This window comes from Macrobrachium nipponense, chromosome 12, assembly GCF_015104395.2.
Source record: "Macrobrachium nipponense isolate FS-2020 chromosome 12, ASM1510439v2, whole genome shotgun sequence".
Classification (NCBI taxonomy): domain Eukaryota; kingdom Metazoa; phylum Arthropoda; class Malacostraca; order Decapoda; family Palaemonidae; genus Macrobrachium; species Macrobrachium nipponense.
In genome coordinates this window covers 67268269-67293553 of record NC_087205.1, presented here as the reverse complement: position 1 = coordinate 67293553, position 25285 = coordinate 67268269, and the positions used below count along the sequence as shown (strand labels likewise).

Below are 25285 nucleotides of genomic sequence, written 5' to 3'. Positions count from 1 at the left end.
ATGCGCAATGCAGATATAGTATATATATGTCTCATAAAATTGAGAGTATGAAAATATGCATAAATAATTTTTCAACATTATCCAAATTTCGATTATATTACTTTGTGTAAAGTTTCCCATTGCAAGAGCTACTGGAACATATTCATTCCTCTATGTGAAAGGTGTGCAACCATTCGTGCATCTGGGTTATTTTCCAGTGAACCTCGTACGCATCGAAATTGTCTGCGACGACAGAAAATCAAAGTTAGCAAGAAGACTGGGTTATAACTGATCTACTCCCATGGCCACTTTCTGGGTTAATTTAAAAAAACAAAATGATCGAGAATATAGAATTTTAGGCCAAAGGAAAGCACTGGGATTTATGAAGCCATTCAGCGCTGAAACGGAAATTAACAGTGAAAGTATGAACGGCGGTACAGTAAAAGGGATGAAAGGAGTTGCAGATAGGGACCGAAGGGACGCTGCACAGAACCCCAAGTAATGCCAATGTGGAAACTCATCATGTAGAACAATAAAATGATTATTCCCAAAATCCCGCAGATGGGACAAGAAAAAATAAGTTTTGGAGATGTTGATAAATGTCGGCATTCTGAACGAAGTTGAAAAGCTAGGTGTTAGTTGCATATCAGGAAGCACTAACAATTACACTAAAAATATTTCCATCGCGAACCGGTTATATAAGTTTTGCCTTAATTTTGTTTTGTTGATATCTGTTATACAGCCATTAAATAAAAAAGTTAACAAGCATATTTTTTTCCAGAGAGCAGCTTACCTATAATAACCGTCCTTGTGCCCAATCCTGGCTTTGTGGAAAAAGGCCAGCGGTCCTTGGCGGTAGTCGTAGATTTCATGGTCGTCGTCATGGTCAAACGAATGGACTTCACATCCATAGTCCTGTAAAGAACAGCTGTTTTAGCTTCAACATTTCTGTAGGCGTCAATATGGTTAAGTGTATACGATTCTGATTTACTAATTAGGAGTAGAAATGAAATCAATAAAAGCACAACCGACCTACAGTTAAGACAACAGGGAACTCATTGAAAACAAACCACCACATTGAGAAGATAAGATACATACAATTGAAATTCATTTAGGCCAAGCGTATTCATAGGCTACACCAGAGGACATATCAGGACACAGGTGGTCTTTTGCTTTCATTTTTATTATTTTTACTTATATAGATTTTTGGTATTATGCCAAGCACTTGGGCAACTAAAGCCATTCAGCGCTGAAACGGAAATTGACAGTAACAGGTTTGAAAGGTGTTACAGGAGGAAAACCTCGCAGTCGCATTATGAAACAATTGTTAAGAGAGTGTGGACAGTAAGATGGAAGAAAGAGAATACGAAAGAAGATACAGTAAAAGGAATTAAAGTAGTTGCAGCTAGGGGCCGAAGGGGCGCTGCAAATAACCTTAAGTAATGCCTACATTGCACCGAATGAGGTGTACTGATGGCGCTACCCCACTACGGGGTCTTTTACCTTAAACCAAGTGCAAATGGTAAGGGGATTTTGGGATAAAGATGACTTTAATGGCTGGGAAATGTTCCTGAATAACTTGAGTGAATCTCTCTTGAAAAACTTAGTCATGAATATATGGGAAGCTTTCATAAAAATAAATTTTTTGCACAGCTAAAAAATAGGTCTTTTAGAAACAAGTTTATTTAGTAAGTGATACAACTTTTTATAAACTAGCCATTGTGGAAAACCTTTCAAGTTATTCATTAGAAATAACATTTCATTTTGAAAAGCATTCCAGTTTGATGGGAGGACTAGCGCTCTATGAAGATGTATACAAATGGAACCAATTTTAAAATTAAAATAATAGCTATCATAAAAATTTCATCCGGGACTGTAATTTTTTTTTCTAAATAAAATCTTGGCATTTAAAGAATTCGCTTGTCTTAAAAGTTGAACGTTTATAAATGACAGACAGACAGACAGTTATTCTCTTTATCTATGGTATATTTTATGAGGGTGTAATGTAATCACGTAGTCGATGAAGAGATCTGCGACGTTTTCTCTTCAAGGGAGAATGGACTGACACTTTATTGAAAGGCAGAGATCAGCTGTGTCCTAATATGTCCTCTAGTGTCATCTATAAAAATATTTGTCCTAAAGTGTTTCCGTTGTATTTATCTTCGCGTCTTACTGTCACTGTCTTACTTGGGTTGTGTTTTTATTGATTTCATTCTTACTCTTACTTACATTTGAAATGATTTTGTTTTATCTCTCTTATGTGCACCTAAGTTGTCTGTTTCATCGTATTAGCCTTTTGCTTTAGATACTCGAAAAATCTGAAAGTTGTATTTTCTCAGCAAACATCCCGTTCTTATCCCTCGTGACATTCACAGTAAAGTTCTTTTCACTTGTTTAAGATAAATCAAGCCTATCTGTTTGTTTGTTTGTATGGTGCTTTTACATTGCATGGAACCAGTGGTTATTCAGCAACGGGCCCAACGGCTTTACGTGACTTCCGAACTACGTCGAGAGTGAAATTTTATCACCAGAAATACACATCTCTCACCAATCAATAAATGCCCGAGAATCGAACTCGCGGCCACCGAGGTGGCAAGCCAACACCATACCGACCACGCCACTGAGGCGTCTAGCCTTGTCAGAGTTTTGGTCACAGACTACACTTCCCTTGATAGCACACACTAAAAAAAAAAAAAAAAAAGGAATTGGATGTAACTACATCCAGGCTTCAAAAGTCGACAGTAAGTTACAGGTAAGAAGGTAAGATTATGAGAGGTACACTCAGAGGCAATTTCACTCTTGGTAGTTCGTTTGATGCTGCACATTACTTATTCTGTTTGGTAGACAGATGACAGATGTAAATAAAAAAAGTACCCTTAAATAATTCATTGAATTCTTTTAGAGCTCTTAGTCGTCTTATCAGCTCTCGAGTTTCTTTTTGACCTTTGAGACGGGTTTCCTTCTTTTCTACTTTTTTCATTCATTATTTCTAAGTTGTTTACTGGAAAGCTCACTCATTCCTTCACATCTATCACCATTTTGCGTGTTCCTATTGCTTTAGACTTGTCTTGGTTATTCAAGTTACAAATTCTGGTCTTTACAAAGAGGTGCTTTGTTTAGATGCTCTCCTTATCTGTCATATCTGGAATCTTTCCCCTCTCTCTTTTTAGGGTGGGTGGGTGGAGGAGTTACTTCTTATTTCTCTTTTCAACAGGATTTAACTCGAGATATAACTAACTAAAGCCTCCTTTCTCTCTACCTTCTCTTTTAATATATATTATATTAAGCATTGATGCAGCCTTTTTTCTGTTTATTCGATTTCCCATGTTTATTCTGTCGAACGCAATATCCTTTGCAGAATTCGATCCTATGGCTGCTTTTTTGTTTCCGTTCTCTCAGATTCCAGTCTTTCTATTATATCCCATCCTTTCAGACCTAGTAGTTTTACCACTTCTTTAGCACTGAAGTTTCACTTTTCCCCGTCCTTTAACTTATAACAGGGCGTAGACAGGGCGTACTGACCTTGGCATTCGTATGGAAAATTAAGTAAGTGTTATAATAATACTAAATGATTTCTGAATATAATACATGACTATATTTGCACTTTCTATAATATCATTTCGGTGTAGCCAAATCCTCTTCTGCAGCCTTTCTGAAGACGATCGTCAATTCGTAACAATTATCACACATTTTGTGTCGTCAAGTACAGCCTTAATTACTGTGAAACTAATTTTACCTAAATGAGGGATAATCTTACCATGAAAAACTGTATAACTATTAAACCCTAGCCAAAGTTACTTCTAAACCAAGAATAGATATGAAGATGATACTCTCTTTCTCTATCATGTATATATAAATATAGCATGAAAATCGAGAGTGCCTTACCTGCATGCAGTTGTCAAAGCTAAAATCGTTGCCCACACCAAATGAGTACACGAGGCAGCCTGTAGGTTGAGGCCTTACGTCACTATCCATACACACAAGCTGAGGAGACAAAGGTAACTGAATTCATATGTAAAACACTTTTGGGGATATGTTGGCCAATGATATTAACAATTGCAAATAAAATATTAGGACTGAGCAGTAGATTAATTCGCTTAACAACGGAGGCCTGAGAAATCAACACTAAAATATTCACGTAGGCTAACTGAAGCCAGGGTTGGGGCTCTAGATACCATACTGTCTCAAGGGACGGGGATTAAAAAAAATGTAAGAGCCAAGAACTTTCATTCATTCGATCAGTCTCTTGTCTTGAAATGCTGATTTGTTCTTCCTTGACAACCGGAAGGTGCCTCAGCCACCAATCCGTTTCCTTCTTCAGGCTGTTCTAGAACCACAATGGAACTGCATTCTGATACATTGCAGAGCACAGCTAAAAATGATCGGAAAACGAATACCTATACGAAAATTTTAAAATCTAAAAGTTAGCGTAACTTTCAGTCCCAGAACACTATGCATAATGAGGATGTGTTCCTATGTGCCTAAGTTATATCTCATGACATTAAAAAGAAACAGGGACTTGTCATATAGATTTGCAAAAATATATACAACATATTATGTACAAGCAATAAATAAATTTTCAGGTATAACATTAAGTGAAGTAACAAAAAATTTAATGTAACTGATAAGAAATTATGCCTGATACACAGACACATACACACTTTTTCTACATTTTTATTTTGTCCACTATTGATGAAAATATCCACCAACGTCAGGACATGCACATACTTGAAAATGACCTGAATTTAAGCCAATCTGTAATACTGACGTGACTGTCCAGTTTTCAAGGGCATTACTGAAATTACTTAGGCAGGAATACGTATTAATGTTACTAAATACCTCAGTAATGTGTGCCGAGGCTTTAAACTCATGAACTGAGATTGATTATGGTGGGACTATCTCAGAGACTGTGTCCACTGAAAAATGTCCAACGTTCGCTAATGTAATATGATATATTATGGGATGCCTGAATGATTGCACAGTTATTCAGACTGTTTCAGTACTACTTAGTACCAGCACTGAATGCTAAACCTAAGAAAAATCGTTTCCCAGATTGTTCTCTTCCTGAAAAAATGTTGTGCTCATCTTCCTGCAAGTGAACTTGTTAATGCCAGCATTTTTGTTGCTTACTTGCTAGCTAGGGTAACTTCATGGAATCCAATCTGTAGACCAAGGGATGTTTTAGAAAATCCCTTTCAAAGAACCCACTGTCTTTCTTTTGCACTACAGACACTCAACTCCAACCTTCCTGTGCCAGACTTCTATTATGATACCACATTCATAGGCGCAATTCATATATTTGGAATGAATTTCAAGAGATTGACTTTTGAAAATTATGACCTGGCACTATGCTCCAAAATGATGAGGTTAATGAGGATGAATCTGCAAGCATTGTGAACAAGAGGACTAGCTGTTACAAGAACTTCTTGCACACTATTAGAGATGCCCAGGTACTAGTATCTGGAGCAAGCTGACAGAGGGGAATGACGCTCCGTCTAACTAAGTGCATCGTTGGTGGTCATGGAGATGACAAATGAGGAAATTATTTAGTGAATAACAAAACATCCGGCACCTGAAAGATAAAAGAGGACTGCAACAAAGATGAAGAATAGAAGGTGAGATATATTTTCATTTATTGTTTGGCTGATGTTCCAAATTATAGCTTCATCATCAGGACTAAAAATGCAAAAAATATAAAATAAATCAATGCAAAAACGACTGTGATAAGAGAAAGTAAATAAAAGGTAATAAGAGAAATATGAACAAAAGCGACTCAACTCAGTTTTTAAAATTAAGACACTGAGTGACTAAAGGATACATACTGACATATACCAGTAGCGAAGTTACCATAAATAACCTTATTGGATACTGGTACTACGTTAGGTCGTTAAACTATTGGGTATGTAACATTGGTGAAGTGGTCATAAACAAGCTTACAGGTTTACTTCACTGATACTATATTAGACCGTTAAGTTATTGGACAGTTGGTACGATTTGTAGTAGGGTTCAAAGTGAATACAGGAAGATGGCTTTTGAGTTACCAGAAAAGTGGTTGAGTGTAGAACCAGGGGTCTTCAGTCCTATACAGAATGGACTATGGGATCCATCACATCCAGGTGCTACTGGATGTTAAGTAACACTGAAATCCTGGGGATTGATGTATGGATAGGAAGTGCTGTGGAGGGTGGGATGAAGCCGTCTTTACTGTATATAATTGCGTACATGATTGAGAATATTCCAGCGACTGGCAAGAATCTACAAGGTTTAATTACTAGTTTTCACCTTGTTTCAAGTATCATTGCTTTCCAGTGTCAGACTGGGTACACTATGTACATGTGATTCTTAATCTTTGACATTTGTACGTGGCTACCTGCAAGAGCCTTGCTAATTTATACAAGAGGGTCAAAGGAATGCTTATATATGTATATATACTGTGCAAGGTTTGAAGTTATTAGGTTATGTTGTATTTTGTTTTGTTTTTGCCCTCACAGGATAAGGTATTTTGTATATTTTATTTTTTTTAAGGTGTTAATGAATTTTCTTATTTCCTTAACTTCAATATTACTGAGCACTAATTTTATGTATAAGCTGTCTGTAACACTGTGAGGTTCAGGAATTATTTTGATCCTGGATAATCACTGCCTCAAACATGCCAAGAACAAAGAATATGTTTCAGTTTTAAACAATTGAGCAGCAAGAAATTAACTATTCGGCAATGAAACAAACTGTCTAATACCGAGATTTCAAGGGTAAGGAGAAGGGTCTCATCAGCAAGTTGTGTTAAAACTTAAAAAGTATTATATTAAATAAGAAACTTATCTCAGTCACTGAGTTTGTTGTTTGCAGTCCTGCATTGTTATTCTTAGTTGATTATGTTGTGTGTGCCACATATACCTTTTCCTATTAACTTTCAAGCATCTGTAGCTCTAAATCATAACATTATGTCTCGTCAAACATATTCCTAATTCTACCTCCCTAGCAGAGTTCTCCATGTTACCACATCCCCTTGTACGCCTGGCCCCTGCCTTGCTGAACACCTCACTGGGGGACATGACAGTGAGGGCATCCTGTGGGCAAACTCCATTCCCTCCTGACATTGCCAGACCTCATTGCAGAGGGAAAACCAAAGCAAGTGGGCCTGGGAGGGAAAAATGTCTCTGCTGGGACCTACACATTCAATACTTGACATTTGGCCTTCAGGGCTCGGCAAAAACACAACTCTCAACTGGGGACCCACCAAATGGGATGCTCTCTGGACAAAGATGTCCTAGCAGATATTATAACCCTAACTTTCCCAAAACCCAAAACCCAACTCACTTTCACAACAAATGCAAGCAACATTGCAAGATGAGCATTTCTTTGAACAATCAATCAATGGAATGACCTCAAAGCTCGGATTTTTCAGCAGAAAACTAACGCTAGCCGAGAGAAAATATAGTATCTTTAACAGAACTTTTTACTGTTTAGTTAAGAGCCAAACATTACAGATACCTACACCCTTTACCATCCACACAAATCAACTACCACTCACCCACACCCCAACCAAAATTGGGACATAGTCCACCTGAATGCAAAAGCCACTCTCAGCCATCACCAAATTTGAGTGCACCACCTGACACATACCTAGTGAGGAGAATACCTATGACAAAGATATCAAGATTTGCTGTCACGTAAGCTCCCCTGATAAAAAAAAATGTCAGACTTTTCTGTTTCAATTACAGTACTCGTGACCCAGAAAGGATGACTAGTGTTATTTATGCACTTTATGGATGAAGATTTAGTAATAGGATGAAATAAACGTAAACTGCAAAAAAATACCAGAATTTTCAGTAAAATTAAGTCATGTGTTTAAAGATGGATTAATAATCAAACTTATTCTGTAACAAGACGAAGGCAAATTTTCAGATAACGGTACCTTGATCACAAATATAGGGCAGGAAGACGTCCCTTTTGGCATCACACACCAAACCGTACTCAGAAAAACCGACATGGGACATCCCTGCCACTGATGCCAAGATCCTTCCAGGAAAAGGTATTTGACTTCATCCAAGGTCTTTCACATACATCAGGAAGAACTAGAGCAAAATTAAGAGACAGAAATTCATCTGGCATAGGGAAAACATTGCTTCAAGTGCCAAAAAACAAAACCACCTAACACCTGGAATCTGACATTGGGAAATTTCCACAGCCCTAACAACGATTCAGACATCCTCGAGCCAACATGGGTTCTGATACATTTTCACTGCAAAACTGCTTCCTGCAATGGCTAGATGAATGAAGTGAAGAAACCTTGAGGATCTTTTCTACACCAGCTATCAAGATAATCAAGAATTTTTTCAACACCCATAGAGCAAAATGCAAATTTTGTAAGACTAGGTTCAGAATGACAAGTATCAGGGACATCCTCAACTGACTGCTCAACTTCAAAGCTCGATGAAGCAGATCAGTCTTTTTCTTCGGGGCAGTAATTAATCTACCGTTATCTGTTTGTAGTGGTGGAATGGAAGGCGAGCCTGACCCGAAGATAGATACCAATTTGGTCCACCACAGATGAGGCCGAGTAATTCCTTGAAGTTTCCTCTTTAAGGAATTATTGTAATTTCTCTCAGCTATATGGTAAATTATGTAAGCAATACGGCGAGACTCAACAAAAATGGTGCAATTTTCATTTAACATCATCTTGGTGAGTGCCCGATAAGCTTCGTTAATGCAATCCCAGTTGGTTCTAGATTCCAACCAGTCTGTTTTCCCAATGGTGACATTAGGAATATACTGATTGACAGATATAGCACAATGGTTGGAAGTGCCTATATACTTACACACCTTGGACTTGACGACAGCTGGAACATCTGTGAATATAAAGGCCTGCCCAAACTAGGAAACATTGTTTGCAAACACTTTTCACCGCATATTTGTTTTCCATCCAGAATGGAAAACATTTGGTGTTTCTGTGTGTATATGCATATAAATACATGTATAATGTATTATATATACATATACAATGTATATTGTGACGAAGTGCCAAGTATCTGGTTACTACACTTACCATTCATTAATTGTTACCTCACAACAGTCAGACACCTGATCCCTCATCACAGGTACTAAACGACTGAATACTCTAAAGGCAACAGTGATCCCTTAAAATTTACCAGTATTGCAGAAAATGAGACTAAGTTCATCAAAACAGATTTGCGGTAATCTTGTAAGTAATTAAATTAATCAAAGGGCATCACTTCATCAACAACTTTAAAAGTCTAAGTATTTCCCTGATTTCAGAAGCCTAAGTACTTCCCTGGTTCTAAGTCACTTCAAGTAAATTGAAGGAAAACAGATCAATTACCACTAAGCAAATCATAATTACATGCATGTAGTATACTGGTGAGAAATTAAATACTTCTAAAAATTTTGAATACAAAAATTTATTATCAAACTCAAAATTTATAAGTGAAATTCACAATATCAGGGAAAATTACTGTTACTTGAAAACAAAGCAAAGTTTAATTAATTCTTGAATCAATTAATTAAAATTAAGTAAAAATTAATTATCACAAAATTCAAGAAAATTAATTCAATCAAAATTCAAAAGTGTTAGGCAATACTTAAAATTTGGAAATTAATTCAAAAGTGCTAAACAACAAAAAGACTTGAAAAGAATTCTAAGTATATGCAAATTAATTCGCAGGTGTTAAATTCAATTAAATGTGCAACGATTATTTAATGAAAATAACTAAGTTAATTAAATTGTGAATGTAAATGAAAACACAGAAAAATGTGGAAAATACCAAATTTCAAAAATATTAATCACACAGAATATAAAATAAAAAGACACACTTCAATAAGAAAATGGATAAATGCAGTTCAAATGAAACAAACACAAAACACAAAAATTAGCAATGTGTAAAAATGTAAATCTTTTCACTCAAACCATTGTAACTATTAGTTATTAGTTCTCTAAACCATCGTAACCATTAGTTATTGGTTTTTACCAAACCACTGTTACTATTAGTTATTAGTTGCAACTAATAAAAATATAACACATTTTACCTTGGTATACCAACTTCTTTCTTCAAAAAATTCACCAATTCACAAAAATAGGCGCCGTTACACACACTTGTAAAATGCTTGTTCAGATTCCACAAAAACACTAAATAATACTAAATAACTCTAAGAAATATCAAATCTGAAATCTAAAAGTTACGAGTGACCATTCAGTAAGTATGAAATCGTTACGTTACTTTGAAATCAAAAGTGCCGTGAGAGAGAGAGAGAGAGAGAGAGAGAGAGAGAGAGAGAGAGAGAGAGAGAGAGAGAGAGAGAGAGATAAATGCTTTGAGGATTTAAGCCCGAATGAATTCTTTCAATTCGCACAAGAGCTGGGCAGTGGATCTGGCACAAAACGTTTTGGGACACGCCAAGATGATGCAATTATTTCCAGAAGCTTCGAATGTGACGCAACTTTACAGACAAACTGTGAAATCTGCACGTAGCATTCGGCAAAGACATACGCGTATGAGACCAGTATAGAGTCATTTTCGCACTATCTCAACAAAGACATGTACCCGATCAAGACAGACATTAAGCGATTATTAAGATTGACATGTTTTTATAACAACACAGAGTCAGCGAGCTCCCTTAATCTCAAGGCGATGAAAAGTTACTGAAACAATTCTAGCTTCGAACGGACAAAGATAATCTCTCTCTTTTCATACTACGTTATATATTCTTTTTACATTATGTCATGCAGAATCTGAACACACATTTTAAACATCCTAATTCTAAGCTAGCTAGGAATCTGAAAAATGTTGCAAAATTCTATTCTAACATTTTATACAGTCAAAGAGGGGATATATGCATTTTGAAAGTAGTAATATATAATATTCCTAGGTCTATTCACATATGCTTCAAACTTTTTCAATGCTGTGATTAAAGCTAAAGTTTCCTTCTCGATTGTCGAGTATACTTTCTGATGTTTTTTCAATTTTGAAGACATGAAGCACACAGGTTGGTAGATATTATTGCCATCTTCTTGAAGTAGGACAGCTCCAATGACACAGTCAGAAGCATCAACTTGTATCAAAAAGTTTCTTGTCGAAGTCTGGAGCTTGAAGTACTGGTCTGAAGTTAAAATGGCTTTTACCTTCTCAAAGGATTCTTGACACTCTGGAGTCCAAACAAACTTAGCTTTGGGACTAGTAAAGTCTGTCAAGGGAGCTACTACGGTTGAGAAATTTGGGCAGAAACGACGATAGAATCCAGCCATGCCTAAAAATCTCTGTAGCTATTTCCTGGTAGTAGATGGGGTAGCCTTACGGATACCTTCTACATTAGCATTTACTGGAGCGAGAAGGCCTTTCCTAACTTCAAACCCAAGGCACAGTTGCCTTTCCAAACTCGCCCTTCTCTAGGTTAACTGTTGATCCTGCCTCTTGCAGCTTCTTGAAAACTTTCCTCAGAATTTTCAGATGTTCTTCCCACGTTGTAGAGTAAATCACTATGTCATCCAGGTATACACCTACTCCTTCTATCGATCCTAGCAGTTGATATATCACTCGTTGGAATGTTGCATGTGCATTCATCAGACCAAACGGCAGAACAGTACACTGATACAGTCCAAAAGGAGTAATAAAAGCTGACAGCAACTTAGCATTCTCATCTAAGGGAATTTGATAATATCCTTTCAACAAGTCTATCTTGGAAACAATCTTGGCTTGTCCAATATTATCAAGTAACTGATCTATAAGAGGCAAAGGATAATTGTCAGTCACGCTGAGCTGATGGAATTCAGTTTCCTATAATCAGTACACATTCTAAATGAACCATCTGGTTTCTTCACTAACACACATGGAGAACTGAAGTGACTTGAACTGGGTACTGCTGATCCATGTTGCAGCAAATACTCAACTTCTTTCTTCAAAACATCTCGATGATATGGTGATAAGCGATAGGCTCTTTGCTTGAAAGGTTTTCCATCTTATGGAATCTTGATCTCATGCTTGGTCAGCTCAGTACGCCTAGGCACATCTGCAAAAATTTCTGGGAAACTTCAAATTACTTCACTTAAATCTTCACCTTGTTTAACACTCAGATGTTTCAACTTCTCCAAATTTTCCAAAATTGAAGAATTATTCATCATGTTTGCAGCTCCCAATTCGTAGCCATCATCGTCTTCTGTAGATATAGTTGTTTGTGTAATTGACACAGTTTCAGTTTTAGTTTCTGAGAAATAAGGTTTATTTTTTCTTCATGGCTTATACTTTTATTTATGGATATATATATATATATATATATATATTATATATATCTATATATATATATATATATATATATATATTATCGTGCGTGGTGTACGTATACGTGTGTATGTATCTATTTTCAATTCCGCCAGAAGTAAGTCAGCATGACAGGCTCAATTTTCTAAAGACTTCCTCATGATCTCTATTTCTTTTTCTGATCCCTCCTGGAGTGCATTAAAATAGTAAAGAAAATACAGATGCTACTGCACCAAAAGGCATCCTGCCGACAACAGAGGTCTGGGCAGGAAATATTGTTTAGAAACTTTGTTTGCAAACAATGTTTCCTAGTGTGGACAGGCCTTAACGTCTCATTATTTACCAGTTCCTCGCTGGACGAGTGGTTTTCGCGCTCGGCTGCCAATCCGGTGGTCCGAAGATTGAATCCCGGCTCGGCCAACACGGAAACAGAGGAATTTATTTCTGGTGATAGAAATACATTTCTCGAAGAAGTGTGGTTCGGATCCCACAATAAGCTGTAGGTCCCGTTGCTAGGTGACCAATCGGTTCCTAGCTACGTAAAAATATCTAATCCTTCGGGCCCGCCCTAGGAGAGCTGTTAATCGCCTCAGTGGTCTGGTAAAACAAAGATATACTTAACTAATCATTTACCAGAAATATGCGCTGGTTTTTCAGTTAACTGAACAAATTAGGGGGATAAACAGAACGCAAGAGCAGACCGGCCATGTTCACCCGTGGCATTGGAATGAAGCCACTCGCTGTGCTGTGCATTACAGTCTATACAGATAACGAATCTTCACGTGACAGCCGCATAACGAATCGTCAATATTTGGATTGGGATAAACAGCAAATATGTTAACATTGTAGAACTCCCTGGAAATCTTAAAGTAAAGTACTGCATGGCAACTATACTACAAGTTTAACTATATATATATATATAATATATATATATATATATATATATATATATATATATATATATATATATATCGATAAACTGCTTGAAGATGCTTTGTAACCTACTACCTACTGGGACGATTGTTATACTATGTAAATACATATTAATACATATTACATTGCATAGTATCTTCTTTACAGGGTATTACAATTTCCCCACAAAGTTACCTGAATACAATAAGGTATAGAGTTCTTAAAGCACAAGGAACTGAATAGCAAAGCTAATCAAGCTAATCCCTTAATCTAATATGCTCAGGGGCGACCGCAGCTTGGATAATTTCTGGTATCAAGCAGACAAACATTTTGATCCTTTGAACTGAGCGTAGGACATTTTCCCCTCTGGACATTTACCTACTGTATACAAGAGCGAAATACAGGATGTCAACAAAGGAAATGCTTACAGTTAGAGATTAATAGATTAATTACCTTGCTTCCATCGTAAGCACCAAGGCAAGACCTCCCGCCAATCCTTGCCAGTCGCTTACAAGTTGTAGTAGGTTGGGTTAAATACTGATTTAGACGAGCCCCTAGGCTGCTCTCTTGCAAATGCGTCATGTACTGCAAGGATGCTGTAGAATCACTGACATTTTGGACATCATGCTTCGTAAAATTCAAGTATCCTGGAATACTTGCATTCCCATCATTGGTGTTTTGGTCAAAGGAAATTGTATTTACAATGTTTTGATATTTTGGACGGTAATTGTTCTTAGTACCGTCTCTTTCTAAAGACGCTGGCTGTTTGTGATACTCGATTATTGTCCTTTCTCTGGGGAAAAACGTGTTTACCAGCACAAGCTTCAAATGACAAAAGTAGTTCGCGTTTTCCACTGTCTGGTCCTTTCCTTTACCGATAGTTTCGTAAGTGCACTCTTTTCCTGATTCCTCAACCTGTTTGGCCTGAAGTATAACCAACATACTGAACCCCATGTGGCAAAAAATGCAAATAAAACATACAAATTTAATCTTTGTCATTTTCCATTGCAATATTTCAGGCCTTGGCTTCCTTATATCACCGATTTCATACCTTCTTTTTCCTATCATTTTTCATAACAAATCGCAAGGCTTTTTTTTTTGTTTACTAATCTATCACGCGTTGATGTAATGGCTCCGCTGTGTGTGAAGTATGTATTGAAACTGTCGGCAACAAACTGACCGCCCGAGTCCCGATAGATTGCGTAGACACGGGCGTTCAGTTCGAGGACAAGAGGCGATGGAGGAACAGGAAAGTGAAACTTCCCATTTTAGTTCCAGCTTTTCCTCGACTGCGTGGCGACATGGAATTGGGTCGCGGGGGAGGGGGGGGCCGGGGCCGGGGGTGGGGGGGAAGAGATGAGACAGTGACCGCCGTCACCGTGATGCAAGTCATTGCCGGCATTATGAGCACTGATCAGGTTTCGAGAGAATGTGCGTTCTTTATTTCGTTCCTAATTTGCTTTATTTAAGGAACACGAAGACGCCATGGGAAAAGTATAGTTTTCGTAATTTTTTTTTATTTCTTCTGTCAGTCATCTTTCATTCATAATAATTTTAAGTCTCTCCTTACTCTGTCTCGTCTTCTTTCCAACCGTTACCCCTTCATTGAGGGGTCGGCTGCCTGCTCTTCTCTACATATATATTTACAATATCAGACTCCGACCGCATGCCCTTGCTGTCATCAACTACAATTATTAACGGTGGGGTGGGCCTCTCCTTTGACTAAAAAGTCCACCTGCAAGCAGCAGTTTCCACGGTTATTGGCGATGGGCCTACCCTTTTACTCAAAAGTGAGACTGCACGGCAGCAGTTTCCGCAGTTATTGGCGGTGGGCCTAGCCTTTTACTCAAAAGACTGCAAGAGACAGCTGTCCTTTTAGTCGCCTTTTACGACACGTAGGACTACGGTGGTAATATTCTTACACCCCTGCCACAGAGTCGCCTTTCTCTGGTTCTTGTGGCATCGGGCAAAAAGTAGGGACAAACCAGCGAAGTTCCAACAGCGCTAGTTGAACAAACTCACCGGTAGTGGCCGGTGTTGTGAAGCCTGACACGGAGCGATGATGCTGCCAGTTGCAAGAAAAATGAGTGATGAGTATATATGTCATACATGGACACACACACAATATATATATATATATATATATATATATATATATATATATATATATATATATATAAATATATATATATATATATATATATATATATATATATATATATATATATATATATATTATATATATATATAATATATTCACTTGTAAATACAGATATACACGTCACGTACGCATGTTAATGCGTAAACGCTTACGTACACACACATGAGCTCTGCTCATGATGTTTTACACATCAACGATTAATACCATGTACATGGGCTGTGTTACATATACTCTATACTATATATATATATATATATATATATATATATATATATATCGTGCGTTGGCCTGGCTACCACTCATTAGCTACTGCCCAACAAGACCATTCCATTCACCTACAAGCAAGTATGGACATAACAATCATGCCAAAGGGGATGAAGCCGGTTAAAGGACCAACGCAGCGTCGAGACAGCCGATCGTGTGGACAAGGCCATAAATGCCATAGATGAGATAATGGAATTTAGATCAACCCTGGTTCCTATTATGTCATTCAGAAATGAAAGAGAAACTGCGTGAGTCAGGAAGGAGCTTTGAAAGGTGTCACAGGAGGAAAACATCGCAGTTGCACTATGAAACTATAGTAGGGAGAGGGCGAAAAGTCAAATTGAATATGAACGAAGGTACAGTGAAAAAAAAAAAAAAAAATGACAGGTTGCAGCTAGGGGCCGAAGGCCGTGTTGGATTTAATGGGGGCCACTTAGTCACGTGCCGTCCCCCCACCCCTTAGATATGAATAATGTACTAAGTTTTCTTTCAATAAATCATTATTTGTGTTAAAAATCTGCTTAGTTCAACAATAACTACTACTGTGTATGTGCATACATATATAATTATTGATATAAAATATGTACCGTATGTGTGTACATTACACATATATTTATCATAATCCTGGCCCCAATTTTTTTTTTACTGTACCTTCGTTCATATTCAATTTGACTCTTCACCCTGCTAAAACCTTAAGTTATGCCCACTGTGCACCATGTGAGTTGTACTGACAGCACTACCTCCCTACGGGGCCTAGTGCCATGAGGTCACACGGCTCCCTACCAGGTTTTCATTCCCTAAACTGTAGACAAACCATCATTCCCAAGTGTCATGCACAATCACGTATATTGCTATTCACTCAGCTTTATGCTTGTTGCTTTGGAATCGGAATATAGAATTTAGGCCAAAGGTCAAGCGTTGGCACCTATGAGGTCATTCAGCTGTGAAACGGAAATTGACAGTCAGTAAGGTTTTGAAAGGTGTAACAGTAGGAAAACCTCGCAGGAGCAGTATGAAACAATTATTAGGTGAAAAGTAAGATGGAAGAAAGGGAATATGAACTGAGGTACAGTGAAGGGATTTCAGCTGGGGGCCGAAGGGTTTGTACCTGTTATTCCTAAGCAATTTGTTTTCGCTCCTCACTGCCGCGCCCTAACTACCCTCGGCCTAAGCGATTCTTTATTGCATCTGCCATCCTCGGCTTAAGCAATTCCTTAACTCTTCCGTAGTTTGGTAGTGTCGTCAGTGCATCTCACGTAAGTAAACTGTAAGCATTACCCAAGGTACTTTGCAGCGTCCCTTTGACTCTGAGCTGTACTCATCTTTTTTCCTCTACCGCTCTTCATATTCTCTTTGTTCCATCTGAATTTCTACCGTCTTTAAAAATTATTTCAGTGCAGCTACAAGGTTTTCACGTTACATTTTTCTAACTTTTACTGCCAATTCCTTTCAGCGCTGAACGACCTCTTAAGTCCCAACGCTTGGCTCTTGGCCTCTAATCTACACTCCAATTCCAAAACTCTTTCTTTCCCTTTCGCCTTTTCCCCTCGAAGGTTCATTTACGATGAAGCTCGCTTAGCAAATCTATTGGCCTTTATAGCACGACCCAGACCTAGCAGCATCCCGGGATGTCTTCAAGAAACCTTTGGTGGTGTTTACCTTTTTCCAAACAGAGACAGTCATCCTGGCCAGTTACATTCATCATTTTCGAGGCAGTTCTTTTCATGTTTTATTGTTCGTGCCTGGTACCAGTCTCTCAGATTCGTTTCTGTACAATTATCTCAGCGTATTTAAAAGGTAGTAACAGTTTACCGCAACCATTATGTTCTAGACTCTAGAGCAACCAATTTTAAACATTAAAAACCGTATTGAGAATTCAGTTGAAAAATATGGGGTCTATTTACCAGTTTATATATATATATATATATATATATATATATATATATATATATATATATATATATCTGTATTTTACTTTATTCATAGTTTGCAATTTTCATTTCCGTAACAAGCAGAAACGATAGCTATTCGAGATCTTTTAACTCGGTACCATTTTATATGACACATCCACGTGAAGCATTCCACATCTAACGGCAATCCCCCAAAAGTCTTGGATAACTAAGTTGAGACTATTTTGCTCATTTACCTCGTATTCGGTGTCAAATTCACAAACTCGCTAAGCCAATAGTATCCGTAATAATTACTATCCTAAACAACCAGGTCTGAGAATTATGTCTTTAAATTGGTTTCATGGATAGAATAGAATAGAATAGAGCATTTAAGTCTAAGGCCAAGCGCTGGAACCTATGAGGTCATTAAGCGCTGAAAGTAGGAAGATTTGAAAGGTGTAACAGGAGAAAATCCTCACAGTTGCAACATGAAATAATTAACAGGAGAGGGTGAAAAAAAAAAGATAGAGAAACGAACCCAGGTACAGTAAAAAGAGTTAAATCGGTTATAGCTACAGACAATGGACGCTGCAAAGCGCCTCAAGTAATGCCTACATTGCACCGCATAAGGTGCACTGACGGCACAACCACCCTACGGGGTTCCATGGTTAATAGTGAAAATAAATGGTCATTACCCTATACTACTGTAGTATAAACCTAATCTAATATGAAATTTAGGCAAAAATAGACGCACTGGGACCTAAAGTTATTCAGAATCGAAGTGACTTATTAAACGGAAATCGTTAAAACAAATAATTAAAGTTTTTAAATAAAACAACTTCGCATCTCAAAAGTGTGTTCAACCGGATTGTTTGCCAAACGACCTCCACTTGACTCCCCCGCCCTAATTCAACAAATCGTGCAATACTTTTAAGAATTTACCTTCAGTATTTCAGATTTTTTTTTTATGTACAACTCAAAATCTTTTTCAACTTCGTTAATCCTATATTTAGCCGTGTAGCCTTAAGACCTTTGCCCATGTAAGTGTAATTGACCATCACATTGACAAATTTCTAAGCCAATAAATAGAAATAATTTCTTTGTAATAGCTCCATGAAACAAAAATTCCACAAGTTTTACCTTCTAATTACAGATCGTTCTAAAGTTGCAAAATTACGCAATTTACATTTTTTTTTTTTTTTTTTGCTCCCAATACACCTAACAACACTCTTGGTACTGTATATTTATTCATTAGTATGGAGTCAGATTTCCGCTCGTTGTCCCACACAATTAGCTAAAGGCATTGGAGTCTTCACAACCAATACCCAAACCACATTTCTACTACAAGTGTTGAACAAATGTAATTTTCAATAATTCCATGAGGGTGGCTTACATTAATTTGCTACGTTCAAAACTTGATATAGGCCTTTCACATTTAAAGTTTTATTTAGGCCTTTCACTCACACGTGAATCAGTTGTTTGTATGGTGTTTTTACGTTGCATGGAACCAGCGGCCATCATTTATTTTTAAAAATATAATACACAGGCAAGAGGTAAGTTTAGGAAGCAGAATAACCGGGGAACCTACTTTATAAACCTATCAGGATTTTAATGAAAAGCACAGCATCTCGGATTTCTAGAAATATCAGCCTAACACCGAAAAGTTCGCGAACCCGCCCCGTGTCTGCACATTTTCTTGAATTCTCGTTCAAGCAAGGTGTGACCTGTAACAGGAAAACAACGGCAGCAGAAAATGTTCTTACGGCAATTATTCAGCTGCTGCGTAAAGAACGTTAACTCAAATATTTCTTGAAATTGGTAAGATATCTTTGACTTTAAAGATAATCAGCTTATAATAAGTGAGTTAAGTTTCTCCAGTCAATGCCCTAAAAAAGTTTTTGCCCACTGCAAACTTCTAGCCATCTGGAGCAAATATGCATTAAGGCTGTATAACAAATATTTATACAATACAATGTTACTTCAAGTTAACATTTTTCACTATACGTAGAAACCACTCTAACAAAATTTGCATATTAATACTTAGAAAATGTACTATTCTGAAAATCGCCCTACTCAAAATTAAGATAGCCCACATAGTATGATTAAAGTCGTATTCTTTGAAAAGATACCTTTGATCTTTCAAGAATCCAGGTAAAAGTTGAAAGAAACCGCTGAACTTCAAAATAAAGCAACGAAGTTGTGTAATGTAAGCTCTTGTTAGGGGGGAAATTATTACATCATAGATCAGTTTTGTCACTAATCATGATCCAAACGACTAACTGCTCTTACCTTAATGCTCTCACTAAATTGACAAGTACCAGAAATTGCATCCAACTCTCATATCTTCACAACTTCATTATCTATGTTAATGCGCATTTCGCATACTCAAAAGCCTTTTTGATGGATATCATTGGAAACAGAAGCCCTGATTACGGATAGCATCCCAAGCTCACTGCCCGTGTTCATGATCAGTTCCACAACGAAGTGTTCAAGGAAGCATCACGGTCCCCGCTCATGTTGTGACTAGCCCCACAAAGAACTCTTTATTCAAGGATAGTGTGAATGTCTCAGTGGCTTGTGATTATGAACAGCATCATAATCATTATGCCGATAGTACCATTTACTAACCGTTTTGACAGGGTTCGTGGAAAATAAATTCATTGCCCATGTTCATGGATGCCATCACAAAACAATTGCCAGCGTTCATGAGTAACATTCATTAATTGCTTGTGCATGAGTATCAATCTTTCTGTGTTTATGAGCAAACTCGTTGCTTGTATAGAGGAACTCATTGCCTGTTCATAGTGGAGTAATAAAATTTCCTGCGTTCATAGATTAACAAACTCCCTGCCTGTGTTCATAGAGTAACAAGCTGAGTTAATTAAGTATATCTTAGTTTTACCAGACCACTGAGCTGATTAACAGCTCTCTTAGGGCTGGCCCGAAGGATTAGATATTTTTACGTGGCTGGGAACCAATTGGTTATCTAGCAACGGGGCCTACAGCTTATTGTGGGATCCGAACCACATTATGTCGAGAAATAAATTCCTATCACCAGAAATAAATTCCTCTGGTTCCGCGTTGGCCGAGCCGAGAATCGAACTTCGAGCCACCGGATTGGTAACCGAGTCCGAAATCCACTCGTCCAACGAGGAATTCATAGAGTAACAAACTCACGGCCTGTGTTCATAAAATAACAAACTTGCTGCCTGTGTTTATAGAGTAATAAATTCGCTGCCTGTGTTCACAGAGTGACAAAAACTCAACGTTAGCGGATAGCACCATAAATACACTGCTTATGCTATGAATAATCTAATACTATCAAAACTAACTAATATACCTGACAAACTTGACTACACCCCACTCAAACACATACTCCAGTTATTCTATGGAAAAATATACACTACTTAAAATTTCCATACTTTTAACTAAAAAAAATAAAATTACCCTCGTGCTGTCTGTTCCTAGCTTTAAATTACTGGCAAATGTCATAAAACTAATTCCATCTGCCAACAGCAGAAATCCAAACATTACCTCTGTCTGCAGAAAACTTTTCATGATTTTCATTTTTCAAGGGATTACCTATTGGGTATGCAAGCCCTATATATCGTACATGACTTTTACATTTAGGGAGCTTCCTATAACCCCTATAACCAAAAATTTTTGGTAGAAAGAAAGGAAGCACAAGTTCGAATCCTTTAAAAATTCTATCAAGTTTAACGCCAACTTTACGCTTAAGTTAACCACAAACTTAATCCATTTTCAGAAAGCTAAAATTCTAAAGACGCACATACAAAGACCTGTACATCTTACTATAATGGGCGTTATGTTTGTCCGTCCGTCTGTCATTGAATCACGGCCAAACGGCTGGTCCGATGGGCATGGGACTTAATCCCCCTCCCCCCGCCTCTAATGGACGTTATGAAAGGGACGAGTGGAAAACCGTTACCGAAAATTCAAGCAAAACGGTTATAACTGTTTAACGGCCGTTTGCTAGTAAATTTGATTTGCTTTAATACAGAATATTGCCGCTTGATGACATAAACATTCTTAATTTCCTCAAACCTTAAGGAGCTTCTGCAAACTAACCGAGTGGGAAGTAACCAAGCATATTTCAACACCTAAAACTTTTCTGAACTTAAGAGAAAACTAAGCAATAAAGTCTGTACTTACCACCTGAAAGAAAGAGTTTGATCAGTTGGCTTTCAAAACCACCCAAATTATCTATATTGTAGGTCTTATGACCTACTGTGCAGATCTTGGGGGCTCCCCCACCCCTCCAGGGGCGCCGCCCCAAAAGAGGTGGAGGATGCGGTATATACTGTTCAAGACAGTATATACAAATTTAAAAAGTAAATTTATTGCACAAGCTTAAACGGTAAATCATAAAATTTTTTAAAGTAGCCTAAATTTGTGAAATTAAAAAATTAAAAAGCGAATTTATGACAATTAAAAATAAATATATGAAAAAAATGACATGCTAAACTTTGCAGCATAAAATCTCTCCAACACACCTGTTGCTAAATAGAGCAGCTTTATCATGCCTGAAGCTTTGAAGTTAGAACAGGAATTCATGCCAAGAGCATCATGGAAGACAAAAAGCTTTAGAGCTGCTCCTAACTTTTTCTAAATCTTGTAAATTTTGGGCGTTGACTCACGTCAGATTGTGGGTAAAGGCCAACAGACTTACTTATATATGCCAACGATTTTTACGAGACTAAACACGAAGCAAGATTCGAAAATCCCCATAACACATATAAAATATACAAGCAATAATATGGTAAAGTTCAGTGTTTCCTTCCAGAAGGCCGGGGCCAGTGACAACAAACTATGGAAATCTCACGCTCCAACTGTAGCGTCTAGTCGCTTGATAAACTTCTAGTTAACGCTTCATGACAGCCCCAATTCGCTACGATAAATTACGGAGGAATCGAATATGCTGAGTCCTGAGGAAAATTACTTTGCAAACTCCCGATAACCATTCCACGAAGGTCCGAAGAATGGTCTCCCGCATTATTCTACATACCTTGGTCCGAAGGTTCAAATGTCCGGACTCCGAACTCGATGTTGTCAATTTGTCATTTTGCCAACGACTTTAAAGTGAAGTCTTAGCAGTGTCTAATGTGTCTTGCTTCTTGGAATGTAATCGAATGCGATCCATAGATATACTTGAAAATCGTTATTTTTCAAGAATTATTTTTATTCCTTATTCCCTTCTTTTGAATGTCTTTCATGTTAGTTTAAAATAAAGCACATAATAATGAATAGATTATCCGGAACGTAACTCGGAATTTCGTTTAGGGCACACGAAATCTTTTGGAGCATAAGACTGTCGCATATTTCTTTGTTCCCATCACTGTAATGAAATAAGTATCTTAATTTGCGTGGATATATTGTCATAACGATATATAATGAAATATTCTATACATAAGTATATACATACATAAATACATGCATACACCCGCAGTGTGTGCCGTATAGCTGGAAACATTACATAAAACTTGCTACATTGATATATATCATTCGCAACCAAGTACAAATGAATGCAACTTTAATTATATGCATTTGCCCTTGCACTACTACTGTGAAATTGATACCTACTTTTTATGCACGATATTTATATAGCTTTTTTATCACTGAAATTCGTTCACGTATAAGAGTTTCATTCTGCAATATATATATATATATCATATATATATATAAATATATATCAGATATATTATTATATATATATATCTATATATATATATATATATTAATATATAATATATAATAATATAAATGGACACTAAACATAGGGGCTACCAACAAGTCTCACAGGTCATAAAATACTTAGCTGCTATCAGCTGAGCCACTGTTATGTTGGGATTCCATTAAAAACATGTTACTAATGCAAAGGTGGGCAGCCTAAAAGGTAAATCCCTAGATAGTATCAAGTACTTGGATTCCACCTTCATTTGAGTGTCAGTTTGTGGCACCTTTGTCTTTCTTCAGTGTTCTGGGTTCAATCCCGATGCGAGGGTATATTTCAATTATATGAATATATAAGCTATGTATATATATGTATGTATATATATATATATATATATATATATATATATATATATATATATATGTGTGTGTGTGTGTGTGTGTGTGTGTGTGTGTATGTGTGCGAGTGTGTGTGTAGCAAACGAGCTGAGCTGACCATAATCACGGAGAAGTCACATACTAAGAAAACAATGTTTTGTGAATTCCTTTGTTACCACATTTTCTCGATCTATGGCATTACCACTGCAAAAAAAGGGATTGAAATCAGGGGCAAAAAAGTTATGAAATCACAAAATGCACATCAAAGCTCAGCCATAAGGGACTTATATGAATGTCAGGGAGTGCAAAGGAAGGGGAAGGGCGTAAGGCTTTACTTCACAACCTGATAAACTATGATGAAAGCAAAAACTAGAAATAGTAGTCTTAACTCAATCAGTATAGAAAGCGAGGAACTTGCAAAATTGGTGTAGTACTATAAAAAAGGAATGCCTAGCAACAGTGCTTGCAGTTAAAAAATTCAACCTGAAGGTACCTGCATGAGGCTGATTTTGTGATACATGCCACTTGCATGCTTGGTATATCCTACATTGCAAGAATGAAAATCCAAGGATCATGAGGTGGGTCTTATCAATCCAAAGCTATGAGTTTTGAGTGGAGAGCATTCTAGGAAAGCTCAAAGTTGGTGCAGACTGCAGACTGCCTCAGCAGGATAAATTGAAAACAATTTTTTTAGATTTTTCTCAGGTCAGTGTGTGTTGTTAAGGAAAACTTCATAAGATTGCTATTTTTTTTTCTATTTTTTATAGTTCCCCCTAGCACCACCTCTGTTGCAGTTTCGAGAATACTAGATGAAATCTATAATTTATCTGATGTTTAAGAACATGTAATTCACATTTGTTAATCTCACTGGAGTTTAGTTATGGAAATCATTTTTCCAAAGATATTAGTAAAATTATGTAGGTTTTATATTTAAAATCATGTCAATACAATTTTCCTTAAGTTTTTTCAGGTGTTTCCAGACAACCACGGTTGACCAGGATTAGGGAACATTTGTTATATCCTAATTCAGTGAATGTACCAGAATCCACTAGCGAATTCAGAAAAATTTCATGGGGAGGGGCACCAATTTTCATATTAAACACACACATTATATATACTACAGGCAGTCCATGGGTTACGACAGGGGTTCCGTTCTTGAGACGAGTTGTAAGCCGAAAGTTGTCGTAAGCCGGAACATCATAAAAAATCCTAAAAAACCTTACTTTTAATGCTTTGGGTACATTAAAAACTATGTAAACTGAATTCTTATTGCTTTTGTCATAAAAAAAACTTCAAATATTGATTATTTTGCATTTTTTGAGTTATATTTCCTCTGCCAGATAAGTATTGTAGGCGTCGTAACCCTGGAAATAATTTCTGATGAATATAATTGAAAAGCGCCTTAACCTCGAAACGTCGTAAGCCGAACCCGTCGTAACCCGGGGACTGCCTGTATATATATATATATATATATATCATAGGATAATGTATTTTCTTTGCCATACATGGAGTATTTAAGTAGAAATTATGAAATGAACAGCAATCGCCTGTTTTATCAGGATGTTGTCATGCAACAGACCAAACTTTTGACAGCAAATCCTGAAAATGGCCGCACATATGTAGAATTAAATATACATGTAGGGAGAAAATCAACTCCAATAAAAAAAAAAGGAACATGAGAAATGAGGTTGATTGTTGGATATAAAACTTTTTCTTCCGTTCAAAGAGCAAAACACCCTGAA

At 37.1% G+C, this 25285-nt stretch overlaps 1 protein-coding gene across 2 annotated transcripts in view; it reads right to left on the bottom strand.

The window, feature by feature from the left end:
* Positions 1 to 22597, bottom strand: part of LOC135225018 (uncharacterized) — a 28776-nt gene extending 6179 nt beyond the window's left edge. Inside the window, exons 1-3 of one of the 2 annotated variants that reach the window (XM_064264305.1) lie at positions 22501 to 22597; positions 3865 to 3963; positions 773 to 894 (exon numbers count right to left, since the gene is read on the bottom strand). In XM_064264305.1, coding sequence (XP_064120375.1) covers positions 773 to 894; positions 3865 to 3954 — 212 coding nt within the window. In that variant the 5' untranslated portion in view covers positions 3955 to 3963; positions 22501 to 22597. Of the gene's footprint in view, positions 1 to 772; positions 895 to 3864; positions 3964 to 13613; positions 14337 to 22500 lie in introns of those variants that run through there. The other variant, XM_064264304.1, reaches the window with a different exon arrangement.
* Between the last annotated feature and the right edge of the window lie 2688 nt (positions 22598 to 25285).